At 49.8% G+C, this 26,182-nt stretch overlaps 1 protein-coding gene across 1 annotated transcript in view; it reads left to right on the forward strand.

Annotated features, from left to right (window-relative positions):
- Nucleotides 1–26,182, forward strand: part of CSMD2 (CUB and Sushi multiple domains 2) — a 587,452-nt gene that overhangs the window by 204,411 nt on the left and 356,859 nt on the right. Inside the window, exon 5 of the mRNA XM_035019158.1 lies at nucleotides 1,323–1,530. Coding sequence (XP_034875049.1) covers nucleotides 1,323–1,530 — 208 coding nt within the window. The remainder of the gene's footprint in view (nucleotides 1–1,322; nucleotides 1,531–26,182) is intronic.

The following is a 26,182-nucleotide window of genomic DNA, read 5'->3' on the forward strand; positions in this document are numbered from 1 at the left end:
CTGAATCTCTGCGTGCCTTGGTTTCCTTACCTACAAAATGGGAATGATACTTTACAGGGTCAAAGTAAGGACTACATGAAATTCAAAGCATTGTTAGAATGGTGCCTGGTGTAGTTTAAGTGCTCAAGAAATATGAGCTTTCGTTATTGTTACTAGGCTGCCTCTGGCACACGTTGGAACATGGCTACTGCCTTTCTCCTTCCTTCCCCACGTAGTCCTGCCTCTAACAACACATGCTAAGTGTACTATACTCGCTCGCGTGCATACAGGCTCCAGGACAACAGGCTTGGGGTTTGGATGACTTCCCCTACACCGCCCAGCTAGTGAGCAGCAGGGAAAGGATTCAGATTGCCGTCTGCAATAATTCAGACACCAGGCCTCTTAACTACTCTATGTCAGAGCATGTTCCCCAGATCATTTTTTTTGGAACATCAAGCCTCAAATGGGGTTTCAGCTGGAGTGTTGTGACTGCCAGGTTGTGTGGCAGGAGGAGTAAAATGTGGTCCCTGCCCTTGGAAGTTCCCAGCGGAGCTCAGAACCGGTGTGGCAGACAGACGGATGAACGGGTCACTTGGACAAGGCAATATACCACCGTGTCTACTGTCGGACGTGTTGCGGTGGGAGCCCAGAGGAGAGAGCAGTCACTAAACACTGGAGGGCATGAGGCTCTCCCAAGAGGCGGCATTGGAGGCGGGCCTCAAGAGGGCATCCTAGGCCAAGGGAGCAGTGTGAGTGAAGGGCAGCAGGCTGACCGTGCATGGCGTGAGAACAGAGTTGGCTCATAGTCAAGGGTAGGACGGAGGATCACAGCGGTCTGGCCAGTCAGCTCTTTGAGTGTCGCCCCAGGGATTTGTGTTGGGTTTTCATTTTGTTTCCCCACATTGGAGGCTTCCTAAGATCAGGTGGGAAGAAATGTTCTGTTCCCCACAGTGGTGACCGTGGCAGTAAAGCTGAGTCCTTCTTTGCTTGTGGCAGAGCAGTAGGTGTGGTACCCCATGGTGCGCTGAATGTCAGAGTTCAGTCCCAGCTCAGTGGCTGTGTGACCTTAAGTAGGTGACATAACCTCCCTGTGCCTCGGTTTCCTCGTCTGTTCAGTGAGAACAGTCAGATCTGAAATTCTCAGAACAGGGCCTGGTGCATGGTAAGGGCGATGGAAGTATCTGGTGGCGTTATTCCTAGGCCAGGTCAGACACGGCTCTCGGCCCATCTTGCCTGTGTGTCCCGTGCTGGGACCCTTCCTGCCTGTCATGGGTGAAGCCCACGAGTGCCAGGGCCTGAGAACAAGAACAGCTCACATGAGCCCCTTGTCTTTGTGCCCACAGCTGACGATGCCTGCGGGGGGACGCTGCGGGGTCAGAGTGGCATCATCTCTAGCCCCCACTTCCCGTCGGAGTACCACAACAATGCTGACTGCACGTGGACCATCCTGGCAGAGCTGGGAGACACCATCGCCCTGGTCTTTATCGACTTCCAGCTGGAGGACGGTTACGACTTTCTGGAAGTCACAGGCACTGAAGGCTCCTCCCTGTGGTAAGCACACTGCCCTGCCCCCTCCCTGGTCCCCAGAAACCGGGGCTCACCTGGATGCACACTCTCCTCAGCGGTGGGGCCTGCGCTCGGAGACCCCTTTGCCACATCTTGGACCCACAGTTGACAAGTGTGGTTCTCATCGTGATGAAAACTCACTGCATGTTTTCAGAGCCGGGGTCCATTTTTACAATGATTTTGGTATCTGATTTGAAGTATACCCTTGCTGAAGAATTTCGTGTTGAACCTTGGTGGAGTGACTTGCACTGAGGCTAAAAATGTCCTGTTTCTCAGGCCATGGGTTTCAGTGCAATGATTGAAGTACAGTTGCAATTGTGGAGGGCATATTCTAGCATCCAACAAAGGGAACAGAATCGTTAAGTGGCAGTTCCCAGGGCCCTGCACCGGCAAGGCATTATGTCTGGGTTTCTGATGGGAAGGACTAACCTTCTCCCTGTCGTTCTGGCTTGCTCTACTCGCCATGGAGACTCTGTGTTGATGGGTTCAGGAGGAGAAGCATGACATGACTTCTCAGCCTTAGTTGCTCATAATGTCCCAGACTTAGACCCTTAGGACATGCCCGAGTGGAGGTTGGCTTCCAGAAGTGTCCAGCTTCCTGTTTGGGTGACAAGCCTTGAGTGGTGGTATGGGGTTAGAATATTCTCTTGTCGTCTCCTCGTGGCTGTGTTATCAGGATGAGGGCGCAGGGGGACCTGTGTCCGCACCTCAGGTGCCCACAGAAGGGTGTGTCAAGATGTGCTTCAGATAAGATAGGGGACATCTTTCAGGCTTCATTGCGGCGCAGGGGAGGAGGGCAGAAGAGGTGTCCCCGAGGACTCTGAGAGTCAGGGGAGGACAGTGCCTGGGAAGGAGACGTGGTGGTCAGTGTGAGTGGGAGGAAGGGAGGGGGAGGAAGCAAACAGGAGGTGGGGGCACATTTGTTGAATACCTCTTTCAGACAAGGTGTCATGCCACGTGGTAGAAACATCAGCTGTGTAAGACAAGGTCCTTGGAGGGTGAGAAAACCAGACAAACCCACAGTAGGAACCAAGTTTGACTATTTCAGGGAGATAGAATGGGAACTGAAATCCTCCCAATATGGACTTGGAGATTTGGGGACCGGTGTAGCCCCGAGAACTCAAATGTCCTGGTACAGTGGAAGGCAATCCGACCTGGGAGTCAGAAGATCTTGGTGTCATAAGCTTGTTGAGTGAACTTGGCCAGATCATTCACTCCCCTGGATGGGGAGTTGAGAAAAGCACATGTGAGCCAAAAACAGACAGCTGTGGGTAGGTGACTGTTTTGTCAATAGTCTGGGGCAGCGGCTGGACATGTGGTGCTAGGAGTGGGGACAAAAGCCTGGGTACCCCTCTTCTGCACTGGGACCTCAGTGCCCTGCCAGCCCGAGGCCCTCCCTCCCCCTGCCTCTTTTTGTTAAATACCTGTTTTTGTGACTGTAAATGTAACACATCTGCTTCTTACAGAAAACATAAAAAGACATGGAGAAATGAATAAGAAATATTAAGAGTTTGATGTACTCCCCTTCGACCTTTTTTTGCTTTGCTTGGATCAAGCTAGCTGGCTATTTATATATGTTTTAATATTACAAAATTAGGATCCTAAACTCTATCTGTGGTTATATATTTTTAAGTTAGCATTATATAATGAAAATTTTCCCTATATTATTGCAGATGCTTCCAAAACATAAGAGGCACAATAATAGCATCATTTGTTGAGCATTTGTTATCAATGCATCGCAGGCTGGTTCTAAGTTCTTACGGCTGGAATTTCATTTCTTCCTTATAGAAACTCTGTGAAGTAGGTAGCATCCTTTTCCTCCTTTTACAGATGAGGAGAATGAGGTCCAGAGAGGTTGTGTCACTTGCTTGAAGTCACACAGCTAGTAAGGAGCAGAGCCAGGATTCGACCCCAGGTCAGTTGGACGTGGAAGGCCATCACTGTAGCCATGACAGCACGTTCCGTCACGCACCTTACGTTTGCGAAGGCTTGCCACGGCTGTGGGGCATTCCCTCGTCAGACCGACAAGGGTTTACTCATCGGATCTCTTATTAGGTCGTTCCCAAGTTTTTGCTTCTGTAAACAGTTGCCAAGATGAATAGGCCTGCCAGTTCTAGCATCCCAAGATGGGACTCTTTTAGTCCCAAAGCCTCTTTGACTCCCTTGTTTATCTGTGGGCCAAATGGTCTCCCACAGCTTCTGCCCCTGCCCAGGTGTGAATCCACACGTTGTCCAAACTTCTGGAGTGAAACAAATCTGAAAGACTATTCCTTTTCCTATTAAGTCACTCAGTGGGGAAGGAATTAAGCAGAGGAAATCATTAGGGGAGTCATTCAGAACTCTTTGCTATAAGATTAAATTATAATTATTTACAGGGTTGGTGTCACCATTTCCAGGCAGGATGCATTTGTTTTTCTAATTTATACTTGCATAGCAATTATGGATAAACAAACTTGGAGGTTCGGGATGTGTGTGCAAAGGACTCGCGCTCTCGCCTGCCCCTGTCCTTTATGGATCCCTGGATTCCTGTGAAAATGTGATGCTACTGGTTTATGATGCTGCTGTTATATATCGCCGTGCATTAAGATTTTAGGATGTTTTCTTGAGGTCTCTGCCAAGTCACAGAAAGCCTACAGATCCTGTTAGAAAACATGAATGTGAACAACTGGGCATCCCTTCACCTATTGAGAAGATAGAGGCAGCTTTGAGAGGAAAAAAAAAAATCTACTACCTCTTTCCCAGATAGCAGATTCCCACTGATTGAGGATGGGGGGGAGGCATGGGGTGTTCCTGACTCCGTTTCCCCACTCTTCTCCTCCCCCTGTGGGATACAAGTAGGAGAGTTTTCATTAGGGGTTCCGGTTGTTTGGATTTCACCGACCAGTAAAATTTCCAAACAATTAGGGAAATAGAGGGTTGATCATTTTTTATTTTGCCAGGTAAGGACATTAGGAAAAAAATCCTGCCAACTCCTCAGAACATTATTTCATAAAACAAAGGACAATTCAAAGCCAAAAATGTGGCAGGATATAATCAGTTTGCAGCCTTGCGTTGGCACAATGAAAGACGGGGTACGAGGGAGCACAGAAAGAACTGCGAGCGCCTGGAGCAGCGGAGCCCCGAGGAGCACCTACATCAGTGGTGCTCTGTGGCTTCCTGCTTCCCGGTCCGTGACTGGCCACTGGGAACTCGGCAGTCCACGCTTGGAACAGGAAAGGGCTGTTACTATGGTGAGCACCAGACCCTGTACCTCTGACGTGTCCAGAGATCCCCAAGTATTTTAGATGTATTCTCTCTAGTTAATTGCTTTTTTTATTTTTATTTTTATTTTGTGATTGTCCATGAGCAAAAGCTGGGTTTGAACTGACGGAGAGTTACAATCCAGATAGTGTATTTGGTATTCCTCCCCCACTACACACACACACACACACACACACACACACACACACGGCCAAATCACCACCATCTATGCATCACCAAGTGAACCGCTGTTACACATACATACTTCTGTCTCTAGTTCACTGAACTCAGTTTGGGGGCCAGATATTCTCTCACTGATCCTTCTTGGGGGTGGTGGGTCTTTGCTCTGCTCTGACCAAGTCAGTGGCTGTATCCTTCATGGAGCCCCATTCCTTCCCCTCAAATTCTATGAAAATACTGTCACCATTGCTAAAGTTCCTCATGAGACCCCCGGACGTTTTCAGATGGCTAAGGCTGGGCAGGTCTAAGCTGGGGTTTAAAAACTCAGTTGTTTAAGACCCTGGGTTCTGTGTCCCTGGAGGGTATCAGGATCATGTTATAACGAGTATAAGCGATTGCCAGCCCAGTACCCAGCCGGCCTCTCCATTGTGGAGAAAATCAGTGAATGAAAGCTCTCTGAGAAGACAGGAGAGCCAGAATTTCTCCCCTCCTCCATCTGCCTCATGCTTGACACTGTCCATTTGAGTCTCTCTAGGCTCTTCCTCTGGGCTAAGGAAGGAGAGAAAGCCAGACATGCCCTCCAAGAATAGGAGAGAGGTCTGTGTATCTTGGCATCTAACTGGGGAGACAGCAAGCCTGGGAATCAGACAGATTTGGGCTCAAAACCCAGATCCACCTCTTAGTAGTTGTTAAAACATATTTACTTACTTCTGAGTCTCGGTTTCCTTCCACATCTGAAAAACGGTCCTCATCATACCAACCTACAAAGCATGTTCAAAGGGCTGGGCATGTAATCTGCTGCCTGGCTCACAGTAGGCATACTACTCCTGGGATGGGGACCAGAGTCAGGGGCTCACCCTTTGAAGGGAAAAAGGTAAGATGAGGCATCTCCAGCAACTCAGAGCCCTGGTGGCTCCATTCTCGGTGATCCCACTGAGGCCGTTCTTCTCAGCCCGCCAGCCCAGCGGCATCTCACCGGCAGAGAGACACAGCCTGGTCACTCCAGCTGATTCAGCTCCAGGGGGAATTGCCTGGAAATCCAGGTAAGGTGAACTGGCAGAGAGCCCCTGGGTCAGACTGGAGGATGCCCTTGCAAAGGTCAGAAGAGAGGGCTGTCTTCCCAGAGCCACATTTTGTGAGCATGTTGCGGGCAGCATCGCCTCTTCTTGGCTGGACCCAGCCCTAGACTCGCCAATGAGCTGCCTTGTTAGAAAAGCAGAAGAGGGGGTGCCTGGGTGGCTCCGTTGGTTGAGCATCAGACTCTTGATTTCGGCTCAGGTCATGATCTCACGGTCCTGGAATCGAGCCCCACATTGGGGTCCACACTCAGCAGGGAGTCTGCTTGAGGATTCTCTCTCCCCTTCCTTCGCGCCTCGTTCTCTCTCAAATAAATAAATAAGTCTTTAAAGAAAAGCAGAAGAGGGAGGTGGACCAATGTGGTGACAGTGGCTGTTCTGGGCAGGGCTAGGAGCAGGGGGACTTGGCTGGGGGTCAGGCACAGTGCCTGCCCAGAGGGGGCCTGCAGAGTTGGGGAGAAGGGGCAGAGAGTCTGGAGAAGACATTCAGAGACCACTGTCCCAGACCCAGAGGGGAGGCACATCTCTGCCTGGCACCCTCTCGCTGGCTCTAATCGATGATGCCGCAGAGTTCCGTTGGGCCTTCCTCTCTCCTTTGCTCCTCTTTCTCTGCTTCTCTCCTTCCCCCCAGGGCGGAGCGGGGGGACAGTTTCCTCCTGTGGCAGGGACGGCAGGCAAGGTCTGACCCATGCTCAGAACTTAAGCCACCTCTTCCCGGGGGCCAGCCAGAGGGCCAGCTGCAGGGGTGTGTTTGTGGCGGGAGTTCAGAGCTCCTTCCCACCTGTGGGATTTCTGTGCACATCCTAGAACCCCCCCCCCCACCATCTTCTTGATTGTCACCTCCGTGGTCAGTCTCTACCAGTGATTCCCAGCCTCTCTTCCCTGCCCCCTTCAGTATACTTGGACTTCCATTCTTTATTTGTTTCACTCGGATCATTTGCGATTTTCCTGCCCATTCTCTATGTCCCCACACCCCTAGCCAAGCCCCCATGGACCTCTATGTGACAGACTTTCCTCCACCAAACCTTTGAAGTAGGGAAGGAAAGGAGGGCATGCTGCAGGGCTTCAGAAGAGGATGCTGCCCTCAGGTGGGAGGACCAAAGCCTCAAGGCAGGGGCTGCATTGGAGACAGGCTTCAAAGGGTGGGTACCATTTGGATATGGGAGAGAAGGGGACAGGGAGAGCATCATCCTAGGCTGCTGCTGGGCATCCTACCCAACATGGGAGCTGCCCTGATCCCTAAGGTACAGGGCAAGGAAGTGGTCCCAGGACTCTCTCCACAGTGCACCCACCCTGGGGCTCTACCATCTGTCTCTGAGCCTCGGCGGCCCCTCCTCCTGGAGAACAATACAAGAGAACCTGCTGGACTGTCTGGATCTCCTGCCACCTGGGGCTGCCCAATACTCTTGGGCTGTTTCTAGAAAGAGAATTTCCCTGGAGAGCAGGTCCAGCCTCCTCTCTGGATCCAGCTTTGAGGGTTTTTCTTTCCTTTGGTCCCCTTCCTTTTTTGCTTTTGTTTTTATAGGTGGAGGTACAAAAGTTCCCATCCACTTTACAGACATTCAGTTTGATAATTTTGCTAGCAACAGTCTTTTTCCTCTTTGAAAGACTTTGTTTTAATTATTAAGCATTTTACCCATGAAATTTGAGCCAACTAGAACCATTTGATCTCAGCGACTTTTAACTAGGTATTTCATTCAGGAGTCATTAGATCCAGATGCAATTAGAAAGAGAACAGCATGCCAACAGGGATTTGTTAATAATAACTATTCACTTATTTACTCATTCACATGTACTTCATCAAACCATTGGTTTAGATCATTTACGTTCTTTGTTACTTTTCCCCTATTTATTTTCAGTAATCATTTATTGAGAGCCTTCTATGAACTAGGCTCTCCTAGGTGCTGGGGAGACAAAGACACAGGCCCACCCCCCAGGAATTATTTATCCCCTCCACCGATGTTTATGTAATAGCTATGCATCATGCCGGACCCTGGAGCTCACAGTCAGGGTGAAGAGGCAGAATATAATTAAATCCTTGACAATATCCTATGTTAGGGGCTTTTCTAAAAGGTGTAAAGAAGCTCCCGTGGAGACTGAAAAGAGAAATGTAGTAGTTAGCATTCTTTTGGTTCAAGAAATAGAAACCCACCTCCAGCTGATTCAAGCTAAAAAGGGAATGTGCTGGCTTCTGTAACTGAAAAGCCGAGGGATTGGCTTCAGGGACTGCTGGATCAAGGTATGCAAATAATATCATCAGACTCTATTTCTCTCCCTCCCACAGCTTTGCTCTCTTATGTGTTGGCTTCCTCAGGCATGCTTTCCCCATGATGGAAATGCAGCTCCGTGCATTCTGTTGGTTTAGCAATCCCAGCAAAAAGGAAGTTTCTCTTTCCTGGTGGGTCCCACAAAAGCCCTAAGATGCACTGTGAGTGTTTTCTCGGGCCAGGCCTAGGTCACGTGACTCTGTCCTGCTCAAGCTCCCGAACGGGGAGTGGAGGAGGGTGGTTCACCAAAGGCAAACTGAGTCACAGAGAAGATGAAGTCTTCCTGTCATGATGGGAAGGGCTGCTGGAAGGACTCTGATAAATGAGCCCCAGAGGGGGTGACTTTTGAATTCAACTGAGTTGCAGGAGTTTACCACGGTCTCGGAGCAGGAAAGGGCCTGGGTGTGTTGGAGGCAGTGCAGGGGTGTGCAGGGTGAGCGCAGGGAGAACATGGGTCCGGGAGAATCTTGTCCCGTGTTCAGAAGCTGGGAGAGAATTCCAAAGACTGTAACAGGCTGTGGAAGTGTTCTAAGCAAAGAAGTAATGCAATTACTCTGAATTTTAATTGGCTCCGACTGGAAGGCTCAGAAACCAGCGATAAAACTGTTTTTGTGACCACCCAGGCAAGAGATAATCCAGCCTTGAATTAGGGCAGCTGTGAAGGGATGGAGAGGAGGGGGTGACATCAAGAAACATCTCAGATGCAGAATCAGCTGCTTTGGGGGGTTCATTGGAAAGGAAGAATGGAGAGAGGGGAGAGTCTGTATTGACTCCCAGGTTCCTGGCTAGATGACTGTGGTAGGATTGCCTACCAAGCAGAGGGACACAGCAGAAGGAGCAGGGCTTGGGGACAGGGACACAGGTGCCCTTGAGTGCTGACCTACAGGCTTTTGACACTCTCTAGTGGAGATGGTCAGGGGGAATCGATAGGAAGGCCTGGAAAATTTGGAGTTGGGCTAAATACCATGGCAGGGCTTTGAGAAGCCATTGTCAGGAGGAACACCAGCACCATCATCCTCGGCAGTGTCTCCTTCATCATCATGGTCACCCTTACCGACTCCATCTTTATTACAAACACCTTCCACCATGATTTATTCATTCAAGCAGACTACTTAGGGCTTCTATTGCCAACCTTGGGCTTGGCATGGGAATACAGTACTGGAGGAGGCAGATAAAGCCTCTGCCTTTGTGGGACTTCTGGTCTACTTGGCAGAGATTGACATTAATAAAATCACAGAATAAATGTAAAATGCACTTGTGTTGAGTGCCACAAAGGAAATGAACCAGATGAGGACTAGGAGCAGTGGGGGCCCTATTAATATGAAATGGTCAGGGGAGGCCTCTTGGAGGGGTTCAGATTTAAGCTGAGACCTGACTGTTGAGAAAGAGCCACCACAGGAAGGACTCAGGGATCAGCATTCAGGGCAGAGGGGATTGCACCTGTAAAAGCCCATCATCACAGCGCCCTATATGTCCTTAAACTTCATACATGGGAGTGTCATGAGCCTAATGCCTGTCCTCTGGGATTTCAGTTTGTTTGAACATCAAGAGCAAGGCAGGGTCAAGGTCTCAAGCTGGCAGAGAAGCTCAGGAAGCAGCTGAGATGGTGCATGACCAAGGCTGCTGAACCCAGTGGCCCTTGGAGCGGGGAGGGGGATAAGCCTATTCCAGCCGAGACACAGAACCTCCCGCCTTCCTGTGGGGTCCTGAGGCCCTTGCTTCACTCTCCTTCCCTGCCACATCACAATGCTTTCAGCCACCCCAAGAAGCTGTTCTCTTCTGATGGAGCCCATGAAGTTGCATCTGTTGTATCCATCAGGAGCCAGGCCATAAATAACCAGCCCTTTAAAATCTCATCTCCCCTCTCTCCCAAGAGTTAGAAATAGCATTCCCAGCCCCACTACTGAGCAGTAGGAAAGGATTAGTGCCCTAGCACGCCACTGGCAGAACACATCTGCAGACTCCGGGCCGGGCCTTTTGCGCTCTCCACGGAGCACCAACGTGACTTCCTCGCTCCCCTGAGCCTCTGAGAACTTGCTCTCAGAAAGAGAACAAAAGCCGCAGCTGAAGGAGCAGGAAGTGAACCGGGGTTGTCCACTGTTGGCACAGTGGCTCGGCTCCAAAGCTTGTGATTTGGCCAAGTTCTCCGTGTGGGAAGTGAGGGTCAGGCAGCTGTCCTGCCCCCCGTCGGTCTGACTGCATGCAACAGGTTTGTACTAAGTACGTTGTCTGTGCAGGGGCCCCGGGCCAGGACTGGGAAGGGCACCAGACAACAAGATGCTCTTTTCGACCTCTCTCTCTTGAGGAGCTGCCAGATGCCTGATGGTGCCGCTAAGACAGATGGAAGGAACTGTTCCGGGCCCTTCCAGAGACCTCTCATTCTGGCAAAACCTGCCTTCCAGAATGACGTCAGTTCATTCAGAATGTTCAAGACCCCAATCCTGGTCTCTGTTTTCATGAAGCTTGGCCATAAAAGTTTGTTCTACTCAAGTCTTGGCCTCACTTATCCCATGGTTCATCTTGATTTTGCCTGTCTCTTGCTCCTACAACCTTTTCTGGCTTCCTGAGCCTGACCTAAGCCCTTAGTTCTAACCCTGAGCCTCTACTTCCTTCATCCCAGCTGGCCCTCATTTGGTGGCTGGGGGGCCCAGTGTGTGACACTCCCAGACCCACCAGGGAAGCAGGATTCATACAGAAAACCAGCACTTGACAATCTGAGGAAATAGCCGATGATCACTGTTGAACTCTGCAGATTTCATCATCGGGGAAGCAAGAGGGCCAAGTTGGCTTGAAAAGTGGGAGGCTTCAACCCTATCCCCTCTGGGAACTTCTCATCCAAGGTCTCAGACGAGTGATCTGCCTCGAAGTCCTCTCTCCGCATTAATTCCTCACTTACTTCTCCATGGCTCCTATCCCCAGCCTTCCTCTGAAGCCATTCATACTAGGATCATCATCAGAGACCCACCCCTCACCCCAACGCTAACCACTTCCAGCACCAAATCCATGAGATGGTCTTTAGGTCTCCTCTTACTGGCACTTCTTCATTCCCTTACCTTGTTGGTTATTCTCTCCTTTTAGAACATTCTCTTTGTTTTATGCTGCTCTCTCTGATGCTTCCTGGACCTCTCTGACCATTCCTTCTCTGTTTCCTTTGATGTCCCCAAGACTCTGCTCTTGCCTTACTGCTCTTCCCATTCCATATGCTCTCCTGGGGTACTCTTATCTGCTCTCACGTTTCAGGTACCACTGGTTTTTTAGAACTCCCAAATCTGGCTCCCCAGCCTGGCCTCCCACTGAGCATCAAACTGTAGAGCCTACTAGCTGTGGACGTCTCCACCTTGATGTCCACCAATGTCCCTGAGTCAGCATGTCCCAACGTCACTCATCATTGACTACTAAAATGGGCAGAGTTTGTTTGTTTTCTTAGTTGATGGTGTCACCTTCCACCAAGTCTTCCAGAAATCTGGGAATCCTCCCTGTTCTTGGAGTTCTTGCAGTGTACCTCCTATAACATATTTTTCCATCTTTACTGCCACTCCCCCAGTTCAACCCCTCATCTTTTCTTCTTTGTGAGTTGTAATAACCTCCTGACTGATCTCCCAGCTTCTTGGCACTCTTCAATTCATCCTCCCCACTGGTACCAGAATGGTTTAATTAAAATGCAGCTCTAACATGCTAAGCCCCAGGCAAAAGCTTTCGATCATTTTCCATTGTCTGTGGGATAAAATTCCAGCCACTGATAAGGCCCTGTTTGATCCAACCCTTGCCTGTCACCCCGGCCTCAACTCTTGCCACTTCCTTCTTTGAGCTTCATTAACCTTAAAACTCAATGGTATAATACCTCAAAGGTTTCTTTTTCACTCATGTGACCTGTCTGCCATGGGTCAGTCCAGAGTGGCTCTGATCCACATAGTAATAATGCAGGTGCGTATCCAGGCTCATGGAAGTTCCATGGTCTTATAGATGCACCATCTGGAATGTGTGGCCTTCTCCAATGCCATGGCAGGGAAGAAGAGTGGAGAACCTAGGACGTGCTTTTCATTGCCCCGGCCCAGATCTGATACATATCACTCATGTATTTCATTGGCCAGAAATCACCATGTGGTCCAGCCTAGCTGCAAAGGAGCCTGGAAATGTGATGAGCAGATGAAAGGGTTGGTGAGTCAGTATCTCTCTGCCACACCTCATATTTCAGTGGACGAGATGTCCAGGCTCCTGTCAAAGGCCAGCCCCTCCCTTTATGTTCTAGACCTCCTATTCCCCAGACTTTTCTGTTAAATTCATCTCCTTTTTCTTGCATCCATTATTTTTTTCTTCTCCCTTGAACATTCCTAACAGCATAGAGACATGTTCTAGTATCCACTGTCTAAAATCAAAACAAAAGCAGCACACCCCAAAACCCCATTACTCATTCCCACGAAGCTGCTGCCAGTTATTGGAAATGGACCCTTTCTGTGTCTGCCCCACCTGCCACTAAAGCTGACCTTGATAAGATTGCCAGTGACCTCTGGATTGCCAAATCCAGTGTTACTTCTCCCTTGTCACCTGACTTGGCCTCTTGGCAGCACATGACACCGGTAATCTGTCCTTGAACTAACTGTCCCCTTCCCTTGGCTGTCATGGAGCCACACAGCTAGCCACCTGTGGCCAGTCCTGCTCTCCATCTCCTTGTCTGTCTCCTCCACCTTCCAGCCTCTGGCCTGCCCTCACATGTGGACTGCCCAGGCTCCTGGAACCCTCCTCTTCTCCATTTACTCTCTTTTCCAGAGAACCTCAACAAATCACATTTTGGCTTTCATTATCATTTATTTCTATGCCAGTGGCACTCAATTTTAATGTCCAGGCTGGAGGGACCCTCTGGGCTCCATATATATATATATATATATAGTAACAGGAATCTCAAAATTTTAACAGGAATCTCAAAATGAACACTTTGAAGCAGATTTTTTTTATTGTGGTAAAATATACATAAAATTTGCCATTTTAACCATTTCTGAGTTTACAATTAAGTGGCATTAAGTACATTCACATGGTTGTACAACCAACACCTCTCCATCTCTAGAACATTTTTCACCTTCCCGGACTGAACTTCTCTGTCCCCACTGAGTAACACCCCATCTGCTCCCATCCTCTGAGAACCACTTCTCTGTCTCTATGAATTTAACTGGTCTAGGGACTTCATATAAGTGGAATTATACAGTATTTATTCTTTTGTGTTGGCTAATTTCATTTAGATTGTTGTCAAGGTTCATCCATATTATAGCGCATCCCAGAATTCTCTTCCCTTTTATGGCTGAATAATACTCTATGATATTATATACCACATTTTGTTTATCCATTCTTCTGTCCGTGGACATTAGCTTCTCATTCTCTCCTCACCCCTAACCTGTCCTCTGCCCAGCCTTCTCCAGCTCTGTCTGCTCCCAAGAGGAAGCTGTCCATGCCCATTCTATGCCCCAGTATCTCTGGCTGCTCAGTGGCCTTGTCCCCCTGCTTCTGCCCCTCTGTAACCCATTCTCCATGCAGTAAGTTGGGTGACTGATGTTTATATACATCAAATCATGTCTCCCTTGTTTAAGGCTTGCTAATGACTTCCCATTGCACTTAGAATAAAATCCTACAACAAGACTCTACGTTGCTGGGTCACTGCCCACCTCCTTGACTTCCCTCCTACCACTCACGCCCCTCACTGTGCCCTGGCTACACTCGCCTTCCTCCTGTCTCTCTGTGGGCTAAACAGGCTTCCTCCTAGGCCTTCTGCACTAGTTCTTCCCAGGGCTTAAGATTCTCTTCCTTCAAAGTTTTGTTTGTTTGTTTGTTTTATGGACCCAGCTTTTTTGAAATGCAAAAGTTCAATTTAAATCTTCCCTCTTTAGGGGCACCTGGGTGGCTCAGTTGGTTAAGCGTCTGCCTTAGGCTCCGGTCATGATCCTAGGGTCCTGGGATCGAGCCCCGCATCGGGCTCCCTGCTGAGCAGGCAGTCAGCTATAGTTCTCCCTCTGCCCCTCCCTGCTCATGCTCTCTGTCTCTCAAATAAATACAATCTTTAAAAATAAATAAATAAATCTTCCCTCTTTAGAAAGGCCTTCCCTATGCACACAATCTAAAGTAACCCTTGCTCACTATCCCAGCATCTGGTTTTATTTTAGGCATTTGTCAATACCAGATATTTTCTTGCTTGCTTACATATGTGTCTCTTTTCTTTGCCCTTCCCCTGCCCCTCCGCTGCCTGCAGAACCTTGAAAAGCCCCAAATGCAGTGCTTGGCACTTAGTAGGTGTCCAAGATTGGCTTGTTAGGAGGAGAGACCTGCTTCTGTCTCACCAGTACCAATGTCCTGTGGCTAATTGCAGAGATTAACATCAAGCCTCTCCACCAAGTATTTTAAGTGATAACCTTCTTGGGGGACATTTGCAAATTAGCCCTGACTCTTGCTGATTATTCATCCTAAACTCAGTCTGATTAATAATTAATCAGCAAACTGCTTGGCCAGAGCAGGCTGATCAGTGCTAGAAAGGATCTTAAATTATGCAAGTCACTTGGCCAGTGTTGAAAAATAAAAAGCTCAGCAGTCGACAGAACTGGAGAGGTTTGATTGCAATGTGAGTGAGGTAAGTTTTCTCGCTTGTTTGTTTTTCTTTCTGTTTTTTTTTTTTTTTTCCTTTTGACAAAGAAATCAATTAGGCTCTAACTTACAACCTCAGAGAGAGACTGAGTAGCACAGAAATAGAAATGTGTTAAATATCACTTTCTTTCTTTTCTGTTCCTTCCCTTCAAAGGAGTTTTTGGTCTGAGAGACAGAGGTTAAAATTAGCCAGTTTGTTAAGCAAATGGGTGTCTGGCACCCGATGTCAATTTCTGCAGCCACCTGGGTTCCAGCAACGGCCTTCGCCCCCTCTGAGCAGTGGCACGCTGGGCCTGGCAATAAGGAGGTGAGAGATTTGATGGGCACTGCTCACTGCCTGCCCCGGGCTTGGGGCAGAATCAATTTGCCAGCAACCTGTCCCACCAGGAGGCCTTCTTGTACTCTTTGCCTCCCACCTACAAAACCCAGGGAGACAGGAGAAAAGGCAATCAGAGGGTGATGAACGGGCTCCCCATTGCCAGGAGTGAACTCAGTGACCGCCAGGGACCTTTTTAATCCTCAGTTTGCAGCCTCCACCCTCAAAGGCAGGTCCTGTGTGTGGCTTCGTCTTTCTTTCAGATGCCCCTTCTGGTCATTGGAGATATGGCTGTTGGGGAGACTCAGGGAAAGCCAGAGGGGGTCTGCTAACATTGATCTCTGGGCCTGAGAAAAGGTGCAGGGATACAGGATTTAGCGAAGTTAGTGCAGCCCTGACATTTGTCAGAACCAGCAGGGGTGACAAGACAACACCCCAGACCAACTGAGTCAGACTGCCTCAGGGTGGTACCCAGGCAACCATATTTTCAAAGCTCCCCGTGGGCTCTCTGTGCATCAAAGGGGAGAATCACGAACTGATGGAGCTTGCTAGGCTTTTAGGAAGGAGGTAATGAAGAACATCAAAGAGGGAAGTAGGAAATGGGCTTCTCCTGGGTTGATTGTCTTCCCCAGAGTTGCCTGGAAGGTGTTTAGAATGCTGAATCCTGGGTCCTACCCTGGCCTACTACCTCTGAAATTTCTGAGTGGTCTAAATTCGGGATTTGTAATCATTCTCCCAGGTGTTCGGAAGAAGATGACATTTTCAGAGCCACGCTAGACCTAAACAGAACCAACCTTTCCAGAGCAGCAATATGGAGAGGATGGACTTTTGCCTGTTATGAAATGATCCATCTTTTCAGGAATGGATCCATTATCGGATTTCTTGGCATGGAAATCCCTGGGTTACGTTTGACGTATGTGTCTGGTTATGGTTATTTTCCAGTTTGGGCAAGCGCCTGTTTTACATAAAATGAGGCACACTGATTCCTAAATACTGTTTTTTATTAATATTTTTATTAATTAACTTAACAAATGATTTTTCCTGCCTACTCTGCATCGAGCTCTGTGATAAGCCCTGCGATTATGATGCTGAACAAGAAAGTCTCAACCCTCGGCTTTGAAATATAGCCTCACCTCCTAGTCTACCTGGGATAGGCCGATGCAGCGTCTCGTTTCTGAAACCTTGAGACATGCTGGCCTCTCTGCCCCCCCCACCCCCCACCTCCCCACCCCCCCACCCCCCACCAGGCTCCTGCAGCGCTGGCATAAACCCCTTAGTTTCTCTGGCATCCTTCTTCCAACAGAAACTCTTAAAAAGCATGAACTTGCCCCTCATCTCTGAATCAAGTCCTGGCAATAGACAAAGGCAAAGATTTGCTGACAGTTCGTTGAATAATCAAGAGATTATTTGCCTGTTTATTTGTCTTGGCATTCGTGCTGTTACCAAAGGGCTCTGAGACAAGGCCGGGTGCGACAGGTGCCATATGCCTTTCTTTTGGGTGGTGGTGAGGAGACGCTGAGGCTCGAGGGTCTCTTGATTGCCTCCATGAGCCCGTTGGTTCCTGTGCTGAATGACGTCTCACATCCCGTCTCGTTGAATTTTCAGTACCATCTGCAGGTTAGGTATTTGCCTACCTACCTTGCAGTTGAAGAAACTGAGTCTCAGAGGCTTCGCCTTCTCCTCCCCTGCACACTGTCCTCTTAGGCTGGGTTCTTCCTATTCCCCTCCCTCTGGATCCCAGGCCAGCCACTCCCGGGACCCTATCTTGTCCTTTGAGCAGGCACTGCTGTGGTCAGTCTGGCCTCTTCAAGTCTGATTATCTGCCTCCCTCTTGCCTTAACTTACCTTGACAGGTGTAATAATCTTTAAGAGCTACTGCGTGTCAGGCCCTGTACTAAGGGTGTCATGGGCATTATCTCATTTAAATCCCAACAAAACTCTTGTGAAGGGGTGTGTCATCCTCCCTGTTTTTCAGGTAGAAAAGCTGACTCTAGGAGGTTAAGAAACTGGCCAGAAGTCCTACAGCTAGTAAGCATTTGAGCCAGGAGTTGGACCTCTGTTCTCTGGACTCTAAACCCTGGTCTACCCTCACCCCCCTCTCTCTTCTGCTCCTCTGAGCTCTGATTCCTTTCCAGTTCTGACCCTATCGTTAATGTGGCTTTTTGGTTTTCTCTTTATAATATAAGTCACAGGTCCTCTCTGCCCTCCCTGCATGAGCCCTGGTGAGTCCGTCCTGGGTCCCAGCCCACAGAGAGCAGCCCCTGCCCACCCCGCCCTGCAAGTGTCTCCAGGATTCTGTCTCCTCCTCATGTCCCAGGATAGTTGATCTGCAGCAGGTCCCTGGCCTTTGAATCAAGCATTCAGTTTTGCCTTGAATGAGGCTAGAGTCTTCTCTGTTCCTATGACACGCCATTGAACCTTGCAGGCTGCTCCCCGAGTAGGGGGTGGGGGTCACGTGGTTTCTGCACAGTGCTTCTCCCACCTCCCAGGTCTCTTTCCTGGTGGTCTACGTCACCAGCTCTGTGAAGTAGATATGAAACCTCCTTGGAGGATGTCTGTGATAGGTCCATCTAGAGGATGTTTAGCAGCAGAACAAATAGGCTAACTCCCACGCGAGCTGCATGCTGGGTTCCCAGGGGGCTTGGTCCTGCTCCTGGGATGCCCATAGTCCTTCTGCATGATGCCATGACTCCAGGTGTCCCTGGCCCAAGTGGGAAGGTAGCCAGGACTTGGCCTGCCGTACCTCCTGCTCGGCTTCCTGCGCCCAGGTCTGCAGAGAGGCCCCACATCTCCCCTCCAGCATCCTGGGAAAGATCCTCAGGCCTCCCAGCTCACAGTGTGGAGTAAGGGAAAGAGCATGGAGTTAGGAGTCAGTGTTGGTTCAGTGCTGGCTCTGCTGCCAACATCCACATGATCTAGTTAACTTCCCCTCCCAGGGCCTTACATAGAGTCACAAGAAGCATTTGGCATGGAAGACTTTGAACAGGCCCAGCTTGCCAGCTTTTAAATCCGCGTATGTCCTTTCTCTGACCTTGCGTGACTAAAGCACCTGGAAGGGCCCCCCTGTCCCACCTGCTGCCCCAACCTGCCCCTGTCCACACTGCACCTCCCGCTCCACTCCGACAGCCTCCCAGCAGACAGCCAGCTCGCACTGCTCCCTTCAGTGCCTCCCAGGTGCTGAGGGGCTCAGCCTCTGCAGCTGGTGGGTCAGGGAGGCAGCCAGGGCCTGGACCTAAGCAGGACAAGAGATTGTCATCACAGTCTGGGCCAGGCAGCTCTGAGGTCCCAGGGCTATTTTGGCAGTGCCCTCGCGGACAAACAGAGAAAGACAGGGAGGAACGATGTGGCTTTGACACGTCCCTGTGAGCAGGGTGTTCAGTGTCTGAACCTCAGCTGCCCCAATTTTATAACGTAGGGGGTGGGTCCTTTGCACCTCTCCTCACCCCTCCACCTGCTGGGAACATGCATCTCGGTGCACAGAGACTTCCTAATTTCTCCTGTATAAACACAGCACCACCAAGACCCTTCCAACAGGGTCCACGCCTGCCAAGGTGATTTTCCTGGAACTGGGAGGGTTTTGTTGTTGTTGTTTTATGTATTCGATTATTTATTTATTTATTTATTTATTTATTTATTTATTTATTTATCATTTATTTTTAATGTTTTTTAATTGAAGTATAATTGACGTACTATATCCTGTTAGTTTCAGGTGTATATCACAGCGATTGGATATTTTATATGCATTATGAATGATCCCCATGATAAGTCTAGTTACCATCTGTCACCATACAAAGTTGTTATAATATTATCAACTCTCTTCCCTAGGCGGTACATTACATCCCCATGACTTATTTCTTTCATAACTGGAAGTTTTTTACCTCTTAACCCCCTTCACCTTTTTTACCCCCCCCCCCCCCACCTCCTCAATTTGGTAATCAACAGTTTGTTTCCTGGAGGATTCGAGGAAGGAAAGACAAGGACTCTATAAGCACCAACTGCACATCAGGCATTGATGCTGATTATTTCCTTTGCATCTTTAAGTAACTGGGAGAAACCGAGACTCCACGAGTTTCCGTGCACAAGGTCACATGGGAGCTGGGAAGCTGCAGCTTGAGGACTAGGGTGGGAATTGCAGGCTGGGTGTCGTGGAAGGCCCCCCGGGCCCCCAGCCTCAACTCCTGTTCTCCCGTCGTGCTGCCTTTGTCCTTCGGGCTGGGCTCGGTTGGAGCTGCCGGCCAGCTGCCCAGCTGCCAGGCTCATGGAGGCCTCCACGTACCACCGGCTGCCTAGAAAACACGCCGTGAGCCCGGGACAGATGGCCAGCCGCCTCCCCCCACTCCCCCCCCCAGTAGGAGAGCCCTGTTACTGCAAACAAAGGCCCGTGTCGTTCAGCCACGTCTTTCTCATTGCTGGTCTGCGGCCTGAGTTGTCCAGATAACCTGTTCATTTAGTGTTGTCTTGAAGGACGTCACGAAGGTCCCCGGGCAGTGACAGCCCAGCCTTTGCCCCAGCCAAGGAGAGACGCAGGCAGGCCTGCTTCCCGACTTGTGTCGGCTGCCTGTTCAGCTCTTGCAATTATCAGAATCTGTCAAGCTCCATCAAGTGGCGTTTTTCACATAAAGACACGTGTCCCTTAGGCCTGGCTCCGAGCTGGGGATGACATCCTGGTGTTAACGTGGCTTCCACCAGCCATGTCCTTCACAACCCCTGCCCATGGATGCCACCCTCAGCCCCCTTCAAAATGCCCCCAGTCCCCCTGCTTATAATTACCCTCCTCAACCCCCCACCCCTACCCCCAGTGCCTTGGCAAGTAATTACCTTCCAGGGAAGTTAAGTCTCTGATGACTCTTAGGCCGGCTGGAAAAGATTCATTATTCTGTATCTGGAAATAACCAGGCCCATCAGCACAGGGCTGAGATAACACCAGTGTAAAAGTTCTCTATTCAGGAGAATTAATTAGGATTCCTTATTAAAGATCCCATTAGGCAAAAGGGCATTTTTATCTGTGATAGTCAGCTGCTCCTATTTTTCTAAAGCTATAACTCTAACTTTTAAAAAAGAGAAAACCAGGGGCTGTGTTTTCCTCTAAAACAATTCAGTGTCAATTATGTCTTCATCAGGATGTGAAAATAGATTTTCTCATTCAATTTGCAATGCTTTATCTATTCAGAGTCTGGTAATGACTCCACTGCATCCCTTTAGCAAGAACCACAGCCCCAAATGGGTATTTGGGGAGTGGGACGTTCGGTTAGAATGACTGCCAGAGAAACTGCATTTTTTTTCAGCAACCTGGGCTGGCAGGAAATGCTGACTCTACCATGTACTCTCTGTGTGACTTTGGGCAAGGCGCCGAACCTCTCTGAGCCTCACTGTCCTCCTCTCTAAGTCTATCTCCCAGTGCAGGGGGTGGGGGATCAAGAGTATAGCTGACCCTTGAACAACACATGTTTGAACTGTGTGAGTCCATTTATACGGAGATTTTTTTCTATAAACACAGCACAGCACTATAAATGTGTTTTCTCTTCCTTATGATTTTCTTAACATTTTCTTTTCTCTGGCTTACTTTAAGAATACAGTGTGTAATACATATGAATACAAAACATAATCGACCTTGAACAATGTGGGGGTTAGAGGTGCCAACCTCCCGTGCACAAATCTGCACCTAACTTTTGACTCCCCCAAACACTTAACTACAGTAGCCTACTGTTGACTAGAAGTCTTGTTGATAATATGAACAGCTGATGATCACATATTTTGTATGTTACATGTCTTATATACTGAATTCTGACAATAAAGTAAGCTAAAGAAAAGAGAATCTTATTAAGAAAATCTTACGGGAGCGGCGCCTGGGTGGCTCAGTCGTTAAGCGTCTGCCTTCGGCTCAGGTCATGATCCCAGGGTCCTGGGATCAAGCCCCACATCGGGCTCTCTGCTCCGCGGGAAGCCTGCTTCTCCCTCTCCCACTCCCCCTGCTTGTGTTCCCTCTCTCGCTGTGTCTCTCTCTATCAAATAAATAAATAAAATCTTAAAAAAAAGAAAATCTTAAGGGAAAATTCATCTTCAGTTCTGTAACTAAAATATCCACATATGAGTGGAGCCCATTCACCCCTGTTTTGTTCAAAGGTCAGCTGTATGTGTGAACCACTCTGACTATGCCTTGGTTTCCTCATCTGCAAAATGGGAGGGCGATCCCTCTTCCAAGGCTCTGGAAGGGTTCAAGAGCAAGTAAAAGCACGTTGCCTGTGGGAGGTGTTTTATACATGCACGTCAAGCCTGAAATGGACCCATTTGGTATTTCCTTCCAAGAAGCCCTGTCAGGACCCCTGGAGAGAGCTGTTCCTGCTCCCCACCCTGAGAGAACTGAACTCATTTGTCCTGCCTGGGGCCTGGGTATTAACTTCCCTGGGAGATTCTAGAGTACAGCTGGGGCTGAGACACCCCGCTCTGTATCATCTAGGTGAGCCTCATTGATGGACACACCATGGCCTCTGTGGCTCCCAAAGGAGGCAGTGCAGGGGTGGGGAGGGGTCGCCTCTTGACCTCAGTGGCTGTGCTGCTTTCCCCTCAGCCTGGGACCCAATGCCCAAAGTCTACCCAACCATGTGACATGGGCGCTCGCTGTAAACCCCACAGATTTTTATTTGCATTCTCAAAGAGAGCAGCCGCAGCTTGTTTATTTTGAGCAAGAGGAGAATGGGAGGAGTAACAGAATCTGAGGCCTCCAGAAAGTTCCGTACAAAGCATGTTGTTGTTTTTCTCTTGCCTCACCCCGTGGATAAGGATGTGAGTCCCTAAGCACCTCTCAGCAAGTGCATGGCATAGCCAGGGTGGAATCCGGGCTCTCCGAGTCTCATCCAGACCTGTTTCCACCACCTTCCATGCTATCGGGCTCCTCGCCACTGCACCAGCGTTTGCCAGACTTCTCGTGAGAGAGTCACAGCTGCGTCACCTTCTGCAAGATCTGTATCCACACAAATGTGTTCACACCGTGTTCTTCTGTCTGCCTGTCCTGATACAACCCCCCATTGCTTGTGCCTCAGTTTACCCGGTAGAGGAGCCACTTTAGCTTCTGGGTTCTCTTCTCACCTTTCTTTCATATTGCTTTGGCTTCAATCCTCTTTTAAAGCCTCTGACCCTGCTCCCTCCCCCATTACCTCTCTGACCTCCCTACTCTCTCATCCACTTCTGCAGCCACACTGGCCTCCTTGCTGTTGCTTAGACACCAGGCTCGCTCTTTCCACCTCAGGGCCTTTGCACTTGTGGTCCCCTCCACCTGGAATGCTCTTCCTCCCAGGTGTCCCCATGATTCACTCTTTCACCTCTTTCCGGCGTCACCCCTCAGGTCATCCCCTCAGTGAGATTCCCCTGACCCCCTATTTAAAATTACCAGTGCCTCTCCCCACTCTTTAGAACATCTGTTTACATCTGTTTTTTTTTCTCAGCTGGATCCCCACACCTCAGAGTGTTTAATGCACAAGAAGCCTGGAATTGGGGGGTTCCAACCCCTCTCCTTGGTTCTATCCCTGGAAGCTCTGCTTAGAGCTTCACACCCATCATCCTCATTCTCTAGGTCAGAAAACTAAAGCAGGGAGGTGGCATGTGGCCTCCCCAAGGTCATGTCAGGTGTTAGTCAGGAGTGACTGTGCCAGATTGTCTTAAACCAGCCACAAAGATTGTCAGGTTAGGCGCGCCTGGGTGGCTCAGTTGGTTAAGCGACTGCCTTCGGCTCAGGTCATGATCCTGGAGTCCCGGGATCGAGTCCCGCATCGGGCTCCCTGCTCGGCAGGGAGTCTGCTTCTCCCTCTGACCCTCCTCCCTCTCACGCTCTCTGTCTCTCATTCTCTCTCTCAAATAAATAAATAAAATCTTAAAAAAAAAAAAAAAAAAAAAAAGATTGTCAGGTTAGTTGTGTCTGTCTCCACGGCCTGCCCTGGGCCTCGGGGTCTGGCTTTACTAGGTGAGACCTCCCGGGTGCAGCTGCGTTCAGCACCCACGTCATGGAGACAAATTGCCCTGCTGCACAGATGTGTTGCTGGGAGAAAATACGGTCTGGGCTGAGAAGCAAGAAATCCTCTCCACCTTGGCACTCCCCTCCTCACCCCCATACCCCCCCCCCCGCCAATTCCCCCATCAAATAATTCCTGATAATGAAGTTAGGATGATTCATTGGTTTTCTGATGAGCGTGAATTCATCATCAAAATCTACATATTTCAATCCCCTGATATGTGCTCTCAGATTCCTAACCTGATTAATATGTAAAGTGCTTTATCCTGTGACTTCACAAGAGAAAACCCAGCTTGCTTTTAGGGGCTTGCGGGGTTCTGGGCAGTGTGGGAGATGCTGCCGGCTCCGTGTTGGGGATGGTAAAAGTAGCTCAGCAGGTACCTCAGCTGAGAGGATGTTGGCTGCTCAGAGTCCAGCCCTGGGAGGCCAGGCAGTGAAGCTTCAGACACACCGTCTCATAACCCGAAAGCCCTGGATGCAAAGTTGTTCAACATTCACAGCCCCCCAAGCTTGCAGGGGCTAGGAATAGCCTACACCCCATGTCTGGGAGCCTGGTGGAGAGGCAGCAGTCCCCTTCTGAGCCTTCTGGAAGGCCAGCCAGTGTGCAAGCCACTTTTCAGCCAAGACCATCTAAGCCTGATCCCTGCATCCTGTCCCCTCGCCTCTCCACAGGGCAGGCTCAAGTTCAGCAAGCAGCCTTGGGCCTCCCTTTCCTAGCCCCAGCCCCAGCCCCTAGTACTGGCCTTGGGACTGCTGACCTCCTGTTGTGTCTAAGATGCCTGTTATGTCAGATGCAGCCCGCTCCATCCCCTTTCACCTCGCCCACCAGACATCCCTACCACTCCACCACCAGATTTTGCTGGCACCTGGACTGGACCAATTCTGGCCCACACCTCCTTGGATTCAGACTGTTGCCTCATACCCCCAGGCGGGGCCACCCCTGCCTCTCTCAGCGCCCTTCCTCTCTGACCCACAAACCCAGACACAGGTGCACACACACCACGGGATCTCCCACCAGATGCTGTGGCCACTGACCCCATGAGTGGCTGTTTGCCCAGAGGGCAGTCGAGTCAGACATGGTTCAGACCTCAGGTCCAGGATTTGGGCAAGGTTTTCACCTCTCTGAGCCTCTATTTCCTTAGCTTTAAAATTCGGGCCATCAGGAATAATAATTTACACTGCGTCAGGCTGCTATGAATTTCATCCTAGTACTAAGCGGCTTGTCTAGCATGTAGGTGACACTCGGTAATGCAGCTACGGGTGGCATTCACTCTCATCGCCATGGACTGGGGTGAGCAGGTACTCCCGTTTTCCTGATATGGAAACAGAAGCTCAAAGATGTTGAGGTTGGGGTGTGGTTCAGAGGAGCAAGGCAGCACCTCTTCTCCACAGAAGGACCTGGAGCCTCTTGGGGGAAAAGGATCTGGGACCTTTCAGAAGATGGGAATTCCCATGAGGAGACCTGCCCTGCAGGAGATGGGGACCCCATCAGTGGCCTGGATATCCCAACAAGGCAGTGGTCCCGACGGAGGAGCGCTGCTTCCTGGCACATCATATGTGTCTGATGCTGGAATTCTTGCCCCTGGCACCAGGATATTTTCCTAGTTTAGGCTTTCCCAAAAGCAGACCTGAGACAAGGGCTCAAGGGCAAGTAGTTTATTGGGAGGTGCAAATGACACCAGGAAAGAAGGGGGACATGATATGGGGAAGGGGCAGAAGTGGACACAGGGTGTGTGAGCACACCAGCCCCCACAGTGGAGGCCTGGGGCATAATCCCACCGGGAGACTCTGGACAGCCCAGGTCTTGGAGTCATGCCACCCAAGGAACAGGGAGCCGGGGTATTTATATACCAATTTCTGCGAGTCACTGACTGGGAGCTTCTCCTGGGGGATTAGTGCCTGGCCCTCCCAGCCTGCTGTGCTTGCAGGCAAAGTGGCCCTCTGTGGGGGGGAAATGCCGTCGGGTACAGGGTCCAAGTGCTGGCAGTGGACGGCTGTCCCACTCTGAAAGACCCAGGATTACAGGGGGACACTAACCACACCTGTGACAGATTTAAATGTATAAAAACACAGTGTGGAAATGAATTGAAAGAGCTGTAACTCTTGAGGCCTGGGCAGTTCACTAGACATGACCTTGGGGAAGGAGCATCTTCCCTTAAGCCTTGAGGAGCCACTGAGACTTTGGCAAATCTACAGAAAGCTGGGGAGGGGACATTGGCTCTGGTGAGCAGATACAGGGGACAGCGGGACTCCACTATCCAGGTACTCATTTATGCGACACTAAGTCCCCTGCCCCCAACACCACCGCCTGACAACAGCCTGGAGACCTCCCAGGACAGGGGGAGGGGTAGACCCCATGTCACATTGTGTTTGGATCTCCTACCCTTCCCTGCAGGGGTCAGCATCGACCACCCTCAGGGGCCCCGGAAAAGGCTAGGCTCCCTGCTAGTTTGGCAATTAGCCATTGAGATTTGGAAGGTCAGGAACATGAAACTTATTTTGTAGTCACAGAATGGTAAATTCTGTGGATTTAGGTCACACACACACACACACACACACAAAACAATTATTCACTGGAATATAAGCGTCTGTTGTCAACATTCAAATATTTTTGGAAAGTTTTTCTTTTTTCTGGCTGTGCATTAAGTGAAGTCGTGCTTCTTCCACCAGATGTAGGCTCTAGGGTGAAGTCCCCCAGAGCTCATGCAGAGTTAAGCAGCAACGCCCACTTGGGGGCTTTATTTAGACACACCCAGCTCTCACTTCATCACTTTCTGGAACCACCTCTGGAAGTTTCAGAACTCAGCCTGGGGAGAAGGAAAGAGGCTCCGAGTTCAAACACATTCCTGACCCATTTACTGCTCTTTCTAAATTATGTGGGTGAAAGCTCCTTTGTACTTCACCCCCACACCCTTCCTCCTCCTCCTCC

Source organism: Mirounga leonina, unplaced genomic scaffold (genome assembly GCF_011800145.1).
Source record: "Mirounga leonina isolate KUSES-001 unplaced genomic scaffold, KU_Mleo_1.0 Mir_173, whole genome shotgun sequence".
In the NCBI taxonomy this organism is placed as follows: domain Eukaryota; kingdom Metazoa; phylum Chordata; class Mammalia; order Carnivora; family Phocidae; genus Mirounga; species Mirounga leonina.